Source organism: Rhinolophus ferrumequinum, chromosome 21, assembly GCF_004115265.2.
Source record: "Rhinolophus ferrumequinum isolate MPI-CBG mRhiFer1 chromosome 21, mRhiFer1_v1.p, whole genome shotgun sequence".
NCBI lineage: Eukaryota > Metazoa > Chordata > Mammalia > Chiroptera > Rhinolophidae > Rhinolophus > Rhinolophus ferrumequinum.
The window spans coordinates 7,900,658-7,915,084 of record NC_046304.1 but is presented as its reverse complement, the minus strand read 5'-3'; the positions used below and the strand labels follow the sequence as shown (position 1 = coordinate 7,915,084).

The 14,427-nt window shown below is 41.2% G+C and overlaps 1 protein-coding gene across 1 annotated transcript in view; it reads left to right on the top strand.

Annotated features, from left to right (window-relative positions):
- DNAH9 (dynein axonemal heavy chain 9) overlaps window positions 1-14,427 on the top strand; it is a 311,767-nt gene that overhangs the window by 71,846 nt on the left and 225,494 nt on the right. Inside the window, exons 20-21 of the mRNA XM_033089991.1 lie at window positions 4,495-5,365; window positions 14,137-14,267. Of these exons, the coding sequence (XP_032945882.1) occupies window positions 4,495-5,365; window positions 14,137-14,267 (1,002 nt within the window). The remainder of the gene's footprint in view (window positions 1-4,494; window positions 5,366-14,136; window positions 14,268-14,427) is intronic.

The window sequence follows — 14,427 nt, the reverse complement described above, 5'->3', positions numbered from 1 at the left end:
GTATCAGCATATTCTTAGCTGAGCTCTCTCACTTCACAGTAATTGACTAAATCATCATGCTGAGATTCAAGGACTTTGCACAACTTTTAAAATTGGAGACAAACTCTCTCTCCCCTTTGAGTGAAAGGAATGCTCCATACTTCTAGCTGCATTCTCTTCTTTAGTCTTCCTGACCTTGAACAAGGTCTTCCTGACCTTAAGGAGTGATGCCATGACATGCAGTCTTCTTACCCACATCAAAACTAGGGTGATCCAGGGGTTTCTTAGCCAAAGTTTTTGATTCCTATGAGCTCCAGCTCAATGGAGACTTAGTGTTTTTAGCTGACAGCTAGGTTCTATGAACAGTTGGAAGAGCCGTGTTGGAGACACCCTCTCATTGGGTGCTTTCCTGCATGACAGCTAGAAAAAGCAAGGCTTTCCAAATAGCTCAATGCAACAGACATGAGGAAAGAAGGGCTCTGTCTTACTTGCACAGTGTCTATTGTCTCTTTATAGCTGGAGAAAGGAGCTGGCTATATTATCATTAACTCTCCGAGGGCCATATCAATATCCTAAGACTAATCATTAGTTCCGCTTGACCCTGTTCTTCCAGTTAATCTGACTCATTCACATGATTCAAGACTTTTCGTAGGTTCTGGTCTCAACAGTGGAGTTCACAAAAAATGATGTAAGTGCTAGAATTTTAAGATGATACACATTCCCTGACCTCGAGGACTCACAGCCTCAAGGACAACTTCAAAAATCAGTAATTAGACATGTTCATTGGGTGCCAACTCTAATCCCCACTGAGGAGAACAAAAGTCCCCCATGAAGATGGTGCTTCAGCCAATAGGCAAATGAGAATTAACCACTTGCAGAAATGAGGCGTGGGAAGTGAGGATCTTCTGGGCCAAGGAAGCAGAACATACAGTGGCACAGAGGATGGAAATGTAAGAAGTAGCTGGGGAACCGCATGTGTGTATGGCTGGAATGCAGGAAGTGGGAGATGAGAATGTAGAGGTCCACGTGCCCAGGTTTGGACCGTGACCACCCATTGAGGAACCTAAGCTGAGGACGACGTAATGTAAATACCACACTCTCATGCCTGTGAGGAGCAGGATAGGGTGAAACAGACTCACGGCCAGGTGCTCCATGGGATGGTGATTGCAACTACCCAGGTGCGAAGCCGTGGTCCTGAACTGAAGCAGTGGCAGTGAGAATGGAGACAGGAGAATGAATTTGGGATGGAGAATCAGCAGGATTGATTAAGTATGGGAGGTGAGCAGGGAGGAGATTCTAGCATAATTTTCTACCTCCCATTTCAGACAGCTAAGGGGAAGGGATTGTTTTCACTGCTCACTGACATGGGGGCCACAGAATGGGAAGAACTGAAAGATCACAAATTCAGATCAGACATGTTGCGTTTTATGATACCTGTGGGGTATCAAGCAGAGGTGTGCCATCGTCCATTGTATATACAGGTGTGGTACTGAGGTTAATATTTACCAACTGCCAGCGTCCTGAGAATTAATTTAAGTCACTTTTCCATTCTCTCTCTCTCTCTCTCTCTCTCTCTCTCTCTCTCGGCTCATGTCTCGGTCAAGTCGGAATCAATCACTTTTCTAAGATCACACACATGAGCACTGTATTTCCATTTCTCTTCATTCTGGTTTTATTCATCTGACTTTCCAGGCATTTCTCTTTTGGATTAAAATACTTACGCATTATTATTTCCATTTCAAAGACTTACTACACCCTTTTCTCTCCTATTACTTTCCTGTTCTTATGCTGTATTGCTCCCTCAGGGTTTGGAGAACGGTTTCAAGTTTATTAGGCACATTAATCAGGTCTATGAATATCGTGACAATTTGCACTAGAGTTTTAAAATGGGAAGAAGGTTACCTGCCCTCATGTCCAGAGGTTCCTTTCACTACTTAGGCCAAATTAACTTTTATGTGTGCTCAGCTACAGGAAATGACTGTCCACAAATTTAAACGATAAATAAAAATTATGCTTCAGGGTAGATGAAGTTTGGAATACGTTTGACAAATGGTCACCGCTTACAAATATTTGAGGAACCAATATCGATTTAAGGATGTTCATATGTGCTGAGGAAATGGTTAGAAAGATCATTTGTTTTCTGTGTACACCCCCAAACACTCTAATAGCTCATATCTTACCTAATAAGTTATTCCTCAATTATACTCCATTAATAAATACAATGTGGGATTTTAGAATTTGTCTGATAGACCTTGCATTGGAAAGATACAAGCTTAAAAAGAGGCTAAGTTCACTTTTCAAGTTCACTCTAGTCAAGATAAAAAATAGAAGCTGCATACACCAACAATTAGTCTTTGGAAATGAAGAACAAGCAGAAGGACCACTCGTGTGGCAATCTTTCCTGTTGGACCACTTGCCATGAGGACGTTACCTTTCTTTCCTTCCAGGTCTTTTTCTACTGCTCTTATGGGGAGAAAGCTCCTGGCCTCTATAAATAGAGGGCCCTCTTCAACTCTGAGAAGGCCACCCTCGTGTTTTGTTCTGAAACACTTGGGAGCTGGAGAACAGTGAGGTGCAATGATGTTCAGTCTCACTCTCATAAGATGTAAATCCACAATCATAGCACATGGGCCAAAAACTATTTAGATTGAACAAGCCGGAATCAAACATAGCGAGCATCAAAGTTAATCTGACACTAATTTAATGGTATGCAGAACCGTTACTGTGTTGCATGGTAATTAGGCTTAAGTGGTGAGCAGTTCAGGTAAATGGCTTTAATCAGGATTACTTTCCATCCGTCAACTCAAATATTTCCAAAGACAACCAAGAGAAGAGGCAGTTCAAGAAAAAGAATTTGTATGTCATTCTCTACCTTTTCCCTTCCCCTTCATACCCCACCAATCAACATGTGCAGACACACACACACACGATTGGAGGAAATGGCCAATTGTCTAGTTTCTTCTCAACTTGCCCCTTGATGATACACCCTGTGATGCTCTGATCTGATTTTAGAGGACCATATTCACCCGTAAGTCAGGGTATTCCCAATATCTAGCCCTCTAAGCTCACAGAAACGAGAAAACCTGAGGTCGGCGATAGGGAGAAATGGTAAAGGGAGGTTAGGGGAGGAAAATGAGGCTTCTTGAACACATGGGTTCTGGGTGCGCCAGACCGAAGAGATGTTATCTGCCCATGTGGGTTCCTTTGCAGGTAGAGTTCTTAAGTTGAAGGAGACGCTATACCAGGAATGCAATTCTGGAGGGGTAAAGTAGGTTAACACTGGTGAAGATCAGGAACAGTGGGAGTGTGCCATAAGCATCAGAGACGTGATGATGATGAGGAAATGTGAACTAAAATTGTAAAGCTAGATATAGTGCTTACAGAAGTCCAAGTACAGAACCAGAGGCTACCCCAGGATGAGGGAGGGAGCAGGCCAAAGGGGGGAAGGAACAGATCAAGAACAGCCTGGCAGAGGGACTTAAGAGCCTGCCTTGAGGCACATAGTGAAGGAAAGCAGCAGTGACTGTATAGCGCGTTGGTGGGGGCTTTGTGCTCAGTCTTCAAGTGGTTCTTGAACTTGGAGGCACTGTTGCCTGAAAGTGGTGCCGGCCATCAGGGTGAGCTTCACCACAAAGGACACCAACCTGGCCCATTGCAACCCCCCAGGGAGTTTGAAAAATGCCCTCACGTGGGTCCCACCCCCAAATATTCTGATTTACTTGGACTGGGGAGCAGCCTGATCAGGGAGGTTATTTAAAGGTTCCAGGGGATTCTAGTACACAGCCAGACTGAGAGCCACTGCCCTGGAGGGAGTAATGTCAGATTGGGACTTGTAAGTGCCAGCTCTCTCACTTAAAGTTTACCTACTTACCACTAGTGGCTGTCGTGAGTATGTCTCTGGGCAGGAATTGGGCCAGGGCACTTCTGTGGCTATGGCCACCTGGAGATGGGACGATGATGTCACAGTTGTATCATTGTGACACACGCGGATCCTGAGATGGGATTGGCCAGGAGGGCTCTGGTGAGGATAAAAGCTGCAATGCCAGATTGGGACTTGTAAGTGCCAGCTCTCTCACTTAAAGTTTACCTACCTACCACTAGTAGCTCCTGGCAGAAGCTTTGACTTTACAGCCTCTATAGGTAACAAGACAGTGCTCTTTGGTGTCGAGTTGTGTGGGAGCCAACAAGTGGAAAGAGAGTATAAAGGGGGCTTGAACAAATGGACGTTCCCCTCTACACCTGGATGGGGGAGCTGGGGGAGTGGAGGAGGAGAGTATTTTAACTCCTGGAATGTGAAGAAAGGATCCAAGCTTGATGTTCTTCTTCAGTTGCCTTTCCTCCAACTGGTTATGCTCATCGTATTCCAACATATCTCCCCAGGCTTTGTTGAAAATCACTGCTGTCTGCTAAAATACTCAGCATCTACAGAACTGAGCTGGTGTTCCTTTGGTGATTCTAGGAAATGGGTACTTCCTTGTGTGCTGTACTTACAGAGGGACACCTTGTGTTTTGTAGGTTTGATAGCACTGACCCTCATCAATTGCTGGATGCCAGGCACATTGAGATCGAGCAGATGGAATCCACCATGGCCTCCATTTCTGATTCTGCCAGCTTGTTTGAGGTCAACATTCCCGACTACAAGCAGCTGAAGCAGTGCAGGAAGGAGGTCTGCCAGCTGAAGGAGCTCTGGGACACAATTGGCATGGTGACCTCCACTATCCATGCCTGGGAGACCACTGCATGGAGGAATATTAACGTGGAGGCCATGGACTTGGAGTGCAAACAGTTTATTAGGCACATCCGGAACCTTGACAAGGAGGTCAGGGCCTGGGATGCATTCACAGGCCTGGAAAGCACCGTGCTGAACACCCTGACCTCCCTGAGGGCAGTGGCTGAGCTGCAGAATCCGGCCATCCGGGACCGGCACTGGAGGCAGCTGATGCAGGCCACAGGCGTGAGCTTCACCATGGGCAAGGACACCACCCTGGCACACCTCCTGCAGCTCCAGCTGCACCACTTTGAGGACGAGGTCAGGGGCATTGTGGACAGAGCTGTGAAAGAGATGGGCATGGAGAAGATCTTAAAGGAGCTGCAGACCACCTGGGCTGGCATGGAATTCCAGTACGAGCCCCACCCACGGACCAACATCCCCCTGCTGCGTTCGGATGAGGACCTCATTGAGGTTCTGGAGGATAACCAAGTTCAACTTCAGAACCTGATGATGTCCAAGTACATAGCTTTCTTCCTGGAGGAAGTGTCAGGCTGGCAGAAGAAGCTGTCCACAGCTGATGCTGTCATCTCTATCTGGTTCGAAATGCAGCGAACATGGTCTCATCTGGAAAGTATATTCATCGGATCTGAAGATATCCGGGCTCAGTTGCCACAGGTACGTGCTAAGGAAACCCTGCTCTCTCTGTTCCCTTACCTGAGTCAAGGGAAGAGCACCCTGTTCCTGCATCCTCTAGCTCTTTTTTCTTCTGCCCACTTGCCTTGGCTTCACTCAAACGCACCTCCAACAACCATGATCTCACAAGCCACCAAAAATCAGGCAGAGGAAAAGAGAGAAGGTGAAATGTCAGTTTGTTTGTAGACAGGTGGGAAAAGAAAGGAGAACTTATTTTTTGTTTTCAATGTGTATACAAGAAAGGAGATCAAAAATATTACTACTGCAATTTGGGATGAGCTACACATGGGTTTCTCTGCAGATAATTACAGTGCAGGTGGAGACTAGAAGGGAGCATTCTTTCCAGGCAAATTCAGGTTCCTTCTCAGCAGTGAGCCATTCTGTAAACCTCTGGCCTGTGCCAGATTTTAAATACCAGTCTTCAGCTAAATAGTGTACAATGAATTTCTCTAAAATATGCGTTCTCATTATTACCTTCCCTGTGGTTGATTGCCTCCTGTCCTAATTAATGTGCCACTAACTTACCCCCTCAGTGGATTCTAATTCATTAAAAAAAAATTTTTTTTACAGACTTTCTCTATCTCTTTAGCATAGCAAATTCTTTGCTTACAAATCAGTTTGCCTCCAAAATGTCACATGTTGTCCAGGCCTTGCTTAAAAGTGAAAGCACATTCCATTAAAACATTAATTGTCCCAGTTCAGTCCACAAAATCATATGTAATATAATCATGTAGATTAAAGGTTGTACATTTGGAATGAAAAATAACAGAAAACAATTCTGTTATGGCTGTTATAATTAAGCCAATTGAACTAGCCAGATTTTATTTATCTCCAGTGCTAGTGACTGGAGCAGGTTTACTTAGAAGGAGAGGACACAGGTGGAGAGTTTTGTAGAGACTTTAATTAAACATCATAAAGATTTAGTACCATCAACTTCTCAAACATAGGTTTGTGTTAAAATATGTAAATATACATTTATTTTCTTTGTTTTAGCAACACAATAATAGAGATAATTTCAAAATATGACAAAATTAGTCATAATCTTACACTCTCCCCTTGTTTTTAAATCTTCTTAGGAGAGAGGTATGGGTTACAGAGGTCTGGAGCAGACTGGGGCTGTTGGGGCTGTTGAGTCCTAACTCTCCCACTTGCAGCTGTGGGACCTTGGGCAAGTTTCTTAACCTCTCTTGGCCTGGTTTCCTCCTGAAAATTGGGATAATACTTCAGGAAAATAGTTAAAATAGTGCACATAGCACAGACCATTATGGTTGTTGTTATGTAATAATAATACCACAGCTCTTAACAAATGACAGGTAAGGGGCTAAGGTGCTTCGCATATGTTATTGTCTCAGTCATTTCAACAACACTGTGAAGGTATGTGCGTTTTGGCAGAAATGATGATATCTAATTAACTTTGAAATCATTTGCTCAGGAAAGCTCTCTTTTATTATAGTAAAAAACAGGTATGGACCCAGAAAGAGCATTGAATCCACTATCTACATGATTTGGTATTATGTTTTATGTCAACAGCTCTCAAAGTGTGGTCCACTGACCCCTGAAGCGTCCCTGAGACCTTTTCAGGGGATTTTCAATATGAAACCTAGCTTAATAAAAATGCTAAAATGTCAGCTTGTAATCTATGATGGCAGAGTAGATAAACACTGTGGTAGCCTCCTCCTGTGACCACATTAAAATTACAACTAAATTATAGAACTGTTAACCTGGAGAACCATCTGAAGTCTAGCTGAACAGAAGTTTTATAACTAAGAATATAAAGAAGCCACGTCGAGACTGGTTGGAGTGGTGGAGACATGGAATGGCTGGCCCCACACCTGTGTGTGGCAGTTGAGAATCGGAGGGGATATCCTGCAGAGTTACCCCCTGCAGGAATGAGGGACCCCAGCCCCACACGAAGCTCCCCAGCCTGGAGTACTGCTGCTGGGAAGAGAAGCCCTCACAACATCTGGCTGTGAAAAACATTGGGGATTCTGACCTTCGGGATGGGACGGAAGGATTCAGGAAATCCTGGCGTCCTCTGAAAGGGCCCATGCACAGACTCGCTTGCACGCACTCACCCTGGGCTCCAGTGGAGGGACAGTGACTCAAGAGGCATCAGAGATATACAGGGAGAGACAGAGTTGAGTGGCTTCAGAGAGAGAACTAGAGGGACAGTCGCTATTTTCCCTGTATAGAATCCTTCTCCTGTACATCAGGCAGGTGGGTGCCATCTTTTTCTGTGTTGAGCCTTCCTCCACATGGCCAAATCTGAATCTGCAGTGGTCTGGTGAACTCCGCTAGATCCACCCTGGTGACTCCCCGGGACCCTGCCCCACCCAACTTGCCCAAGGCAGGAGGCACTTTCTCAATGAGCAGCCAATTATGCTTGCTTTGCACTCTTTCATGGACAACTCCCAGGGGTCCTCAGGCCCCAGCTGGGTTGCCTGAGGTGTACTCTTGAGACTTTTTGCTGAGTAGCTCCAGGCTCACACATAGCACCAAACCAGAATCTACGTTAACCTAGTGAACACCACTCATCACACCCTGGTGACGACCTAAGACCTTGCCTCACCCAACTCATATACTGCACGAGGATCTATCAGTGGCTAAGCCTTAAGGAAGCTGGAAGGTGGCAGCAGGCCTTGGGGTATCCTGGCTTTTTGAGGCGCTACCCCAGGCCTAGTACTGGTGGCAGCCAATCTCGGTTCTCAGTGTAGCATCTCCCATGGCCTCCAGGTTTAGCACAGGCAGTGACCAACGGCAGGTTGTTTTGTAATTCCTACCAAGTATTCCCTGGCCAGTCACAGGCAGTGGTTGAATGGGCCTGAAATGGAGACTCTCCCGAGAAGCCCCAGAACCAACATACCTGGAGGTTGGCTTGAGAGCACAGCAGAGCACTGCCAAATTAGCCCCACAAGCAGCAGACCCAAAGGTGACCTCAACAGGCACCAGAGCCTGCTGGGCCAAATCCCGCTCTGTGGTATAAGCCTTCCTCACAGCAGCCGGTAAACTGTGGATGTGGTCAAACGCCATAGCCGTCAGCCTGAGGGTCAGTCTCTCCCAGTGATCTGCCAGTAGTAATCAAGGCTGACCTATAACAGGAGGGCACACAAAACCCACACAAGGGACATTCTTGGAGGACCAGGCATTGGTGAACAAAGAAACTGTACTACTAGGTCTTACAAGGAACCTACTACATCAGGCCACCCAGCCAAGACTGGAAGGCATAGCAGATTTATCTAATACATAGAAACAGAGACAGAGAAGCAGCCAAAATAGGGAGAAAAAAAAACATGTCCCAAATGAAAGAACAAAAGAAAACTCCAGAAAAAAAGAATTAAATGAAATGGAGGCAAAGAAACTACCAGATGCAAAGTTCAAAACAATGGTTGTAAGGATGCTCAAGGAACTTAGAACTTCAACAAAGAGATGGTAAGCATAAAAAAGGACACTGAAATTGTAAAAAAGAACCAGTCAGAAATTAAGAATACAATGATTGAAATGAAGAATGCACTAGAAGGAATCACAAGCAGACTAGATGAAACAGAGGAATTGAATTAGTGATTTGGAAAATAAGGTAGCATGAAACACCCAATCAGAATAGCAACAAGAAAGAAAAAGAATTAAAAAATGAGGATGGTTTAAGAGACCTCTGGAATAACATCAAGCTTAACAACATTCGTATAATAGGGGTACTGGAAGGAGAAGAGAGAAAGCAAGGATTGAGAACCTATTTGATGAAATAATGACTGAAAACTTTCCTAACCTGGCAAAGGAAATAGATATACAAGCCCAGAAAGCACAAAGAGTCCCAAAGAGGATGAACCCAAACAGGCCCACACCAAGACACATTATAATTAGAGTGGCAAAGGTTAAGGACAGACAATCCTAAAAGCGGCAAGAGAAAGGCAAATAGTTACTTACAAGGGAGCTCCCATAGATTGTCAGCTGATTACTCAACAGAAACTTTGCAGGCCAGAAGGGATTGGCACAAAATATGCAAAGTGAGAAAAAGCAAGGACCTATAAGCAAGACTATTCAACTCAGCAATGCTATCATTTAAAATTGAAGGAGACATAAAGACTTTCACAGAGAAGAAAATGTTAAAGGTGTTCATCACCACCTGACCAGTATCACAAGAAATGTTAAAAAGAGTTCTTTAAGAAGAAGGGAGGGAAAGAACATAAATATAAATAATAAAATAGCAATAATTATGCATTTATCAATAATCACTTCCAATGTAAATGGATTAAATGTTTCCATCAAAAGACATAGGGTAGCTGAATGGATAAGAAAACAAGACCCATACATATGCTGCCTATCAGAGACCAACTTCAGGTCAAAAGACACACACAGACTGAAAGTAAAGGGATGCATAAAGGTATTTCATGTGAAAGGGATAAAAAAAAAAAATCTGGGATAGCAATACTTATATCAGACAAAATAGACTTTAAAACAAAGACTACAATAAGAGACAAAGGGGGCATTACATAATAAAGGGATCAATCTAACAAGACAGTATAACCTTTGTAAATATTTATGCACACAACATAAGAGCACCTAAGTATATAAAGCATATAGTGACCAACATAAAGGGGCAAATCAGCAGTAATATAATCATAATAGGGGACTTTAATACCCCATTGACACCAATGGACAGATATACCACAGAAAATCAACAAGGAAGCTGGCCTTAAATGACACACTAGACCAGAGGGATTTAATTGATATTTTTAGAGCATTTCACCCCAAAGCAGCAGGATATATTCTTTTCAAGTGCACAGGAACTTTTTCCAAGCTAGGCTACATGTTAGACCACAAAACAAGTCTCAATAAATTAAAGATTGAAATCATATCAAGCATCTTCTCTGAAACTAGAAATCAATTACAAGAAAAAAACTGAAAAGCACACGAACACATGGAGGCTAAATAATATGCTACTAACAACAAGATCCAGAAGTAAATCAAAAGATACCTTGAGACAAAAATGAAAACACAATGACTCCAATATCTATGGGACACAACGAAAGCATTCCTAAGAGGGAAATTCATCGCAATAAGGCTTACCTCAAGAATCAAGAAAATTTCAAACAATCTAAACTTACACTTGAAGGAACTAGAAAAAGAACAGAAAACAAAGCCCAAAGTGAGCAGAAGGAAGGAAATAATGATCAGAGCAGAAATAAACAAATTAGAGTCTAAAAAAAATAATACAAAATCTGCTTCTTTGAAGGGATAAACAAAATTGATAAACCTTTAACCAGACTCATCAAGAGAAAAAGAGAGAAGACCCCAGAAAATTAAATCAGAAATGAAATAGGAGAAGTGGCAACTGACACCACAAAAATACAAAGGATTATAGGAAACTGTTATGAATGATTGTATGCTAACAAATTGGACAATCTTGAAGAAATGGATAAATTCCTAGAAACAACAATTTTCCAAGACTGAATCAAGACGAAAGAGAAAATCTGAACTGATTATTACTAACAAAATCAAACCAGTAATCAAAACACTCCCAACCAACAAAAGTCCTGGATAGGATGGCTTCACAGGTGAAGTTTACCAAACAGTCAAAGAAGAAATAACACCTATCCTTCTCAAACTAGTCAAAAAATTCAAGAGGAGGAAAAGCTCCCAAGTTTATTTTGGAGGCCACCATCACCCTGATTCCAAACCAGACAAAGACAATACAAAAAAGAAAATTATGTGCTCATAGCCCTGATGAACATAGATGCAAAAATCCTCAACACAATATTAGCAAACTGAATTTAGCAATACCTTAAAAGGCTCATACAGCACGATCAAGTAGAATATTCTTGGGATGCTAAGTCAGTTCAGTATCTACAAATCAGTTAATGTGGTATACCACATAAACAAAGTGAAAGATAAATATCTTAAGATCGTATCAATAGATGCAGAAAAAGCAATTGCCAAAATCCATCCATTTATGATAAAAACTCTCAGCAAAGTGGGAATAGAGGAAACATACCTCAACATAATAAAGGCCCTATGCGAGAAACTAACAGCTAACATCATACTCAATGGGGAAAAGCTAAAAGCATTCTTAAAATCAGGAACTAGACAAGCATGCCCACTTTCACCTTTTCAACATAGTAGTGGAAGTCCTAGCCACAGCACTCAGACAAGAAATAAAGTCTATCCAAATTGGAAAGGAAGAAGTAAAACTGTCATTTGGAGATGACAAGATACTACATATAGAGAACCTGGAAGATTCCACCAAAAAACTATTAAAACTGATAAATTAATTCAGTAAAGTAGCAGGATACGAATTAATATTCAGAAATCAGTTGCCTTTTTATACGCCAACTATGAACCATCAGAAAGAGAAGTTAAGAAAACAATCCCATTTACAGTTGCATGAAAAAAAAAACACAACTAGGAATAAATTTAACCAAGGAGGTAAAAGAGCTGTAAGACTTCGGAAACTATAAGACACTGAAGAAGATACAAATAAAGGGAAGCATATACCATCCTCGTGGATAAGAATTAACAATGTTAAAATGTCCGTACTACCCAAAGCAATCTATAGATTCATTGCAATCCCTATCAAAACACCAGTGGCATTTTTCAGAGAACTAGAACAAATAATCTTAAAATTTACATGGAACCACAAAAGACCCTGAATAGCCACAGAAATCTTCAGAAAGAAGAACAAAATTGGAGCTATCACGCTGCCTCATATCAAACTATACTACAAGGCTTAATAATCAAAATGCCTGGTACTGGCATAAAAACAGACACATTGATCAATGGAACAAAATAGAGAGCCCAGACATAAACCCATACCTATATGGTCATTTAATCTATGAGAAAAGGAGGCAAGAACATACATTATGGTAAAGACAGTCTATTCAATAAATGGTGTTGAGAAAACTATACTGATACATGCAAAAAAAATGAAACTGGACCACCTTCTTACACCATATACAAGAATAAACTCAAAATGTATTAAAGACTTAAATGTAAGACCCAAAACTATAAAATTCCTAGATGAAAACATAGGCAGTTAACTCTCTGACATTGCTCTTAGTAATATTTTTTTCTGATATATTTCCTTGGGCAAGGGAAATAAGAAAAAATATACAAAAAGACAGCCTACTGACTGGGAGAATATATGCATCAAAAATACATCTGATAAGGAGCTAATAATATCTAAAATTAAAAAAAAACTCATATAACTCAACACCAAAAAAAATAAACAATTCAATTAAAAAGTGGACAGAGCACCTGAATAGACATTTCTCCAAAGAGGACATATATATGCCAATAGACATATTGAAAGATGCTCAGTATCACTTATCATCAGAGAAATACAAATTAAAATAACACCTGTCAGCATAGCTATCGTCAATAAATCAACAAACAGTAATTGTTGGCGAAGATGTGGAGAAAAGGGAACCCTGGTGCACTATTGGTGGGATTGCAAATTGGTACAGCCTCTGTGGAAAATGTTTTGTAAGTTCGTCAAATAATTAAAAACAGAACTACCTTATGACCCAGCAATTCCATTCCCAGGTAATTATCCGAAGAAATCCAAAACACTGATTCAAAAAGATATATGCACCTCTATGTTCATTGCAACACTATTTACAATAGCCAAGATGTAGAAGCAACCCAAATGACCATCAATAGACAATTGGATAAAAAAGAGGTGGTACATATATACACTGGAATATTATTAGGCCATAAAAAAGAATGAAATCTTACCATTTGCGACAACATGGATGTACCTAGAGGGTATTATGCTAAGTGAAATAAGTCAGATTGAGAAAGACAAATACTATATGATCTCATTTCTGTGTGCAATCTAAAGAACAAAATAAACGAACAAAACAGAAACAGACTCATAGGTACAGAGAACAAACTGCTGGTTGCCAGTGGGGAGGGGGTTTGGGGAGTTGGGTGAAAAAGGTGAAGGGATTAAGAAACACAAATTGGTAGTTACAGAAAAGTCACAGGGCTGAAAATACAGCATAGAGAATATAGTCAATAATGTTGCAAGAACTATGTATCGTGCCAGGTGGGTAGTAGACTAACTGGGGAGAATCACTGCGTAAATTATCTAAATGTCTTACCACTTAACCACTATGCTGTACACCTAAAACTTATCACAATAATATCAAATGTCAAATATAACTGAAAAAATTAATTAAAGATAAATAAATAAAAATGCTAAAATGTCATTTGTCTTCTGTATGCTCATTCTTCCATGAGCAATACAGTGGAGTTTTCCAGAGGCTACATGACATGCAATATCACAACAGACTGACTACAGAAGCCAAGAAGAGAATCTGGCCATCTTCTAAGTCCGACATTAAAGAGATTTGTAAAAATAAAAAATGAAACAATGCCCCTTTTTTTCTTAAGTTATTTTGTTTTGGAAAATACAATTATTTTAGGTAAATACATATTATGTTAACTAATGGGTTTAATGTTGTTACTTTTCAAATGAATTAAACATTTTTTAAATTTCTCCACTTTGAAATTTTTATAGCTTCTAATATATAAGATACATTGATACGAAGAGCTACTCTTTGTACTCCAATAATTTCTTTTAAAGATTAAAGAGGTTTTAGGACCAAGCTGTTTGAGAGCTGCTGTTTTAAGCTGAGGGTATTTCCTTATTTGACGAAGCCCAAGAACAGGGGCCTGCTCTTGACTTGCTACTTAAAGGGAGCTTCTTGGAATTAAGAGGCCTAGTGGTTAATTTTTTCCCACATTTTTATTTGCAGGATTCGGAAAGATTTGAAGGCATTGACATTGACTTTAAAGAGCTAGTATATGATGCTCAGAAAACTCCAAATGTAGTGGAAGCCACCAACAAATCAGGTCTTTATGAAAAGCTGGAAGATATTCAGAGCAGGTGAGAGCTGGCTTGCTGCCCATTTATAAGGAAAGAGGCGGTATTTCCTTCCCCGTTTCTGTCTCTGAGATCCTTACGTTACTTAACTATGCAAAGGAGCGAGTGATATGTGTGTCGGTGTGTGTGTATTGGTTTGCCTGGATATTGGGCACTATGTGGT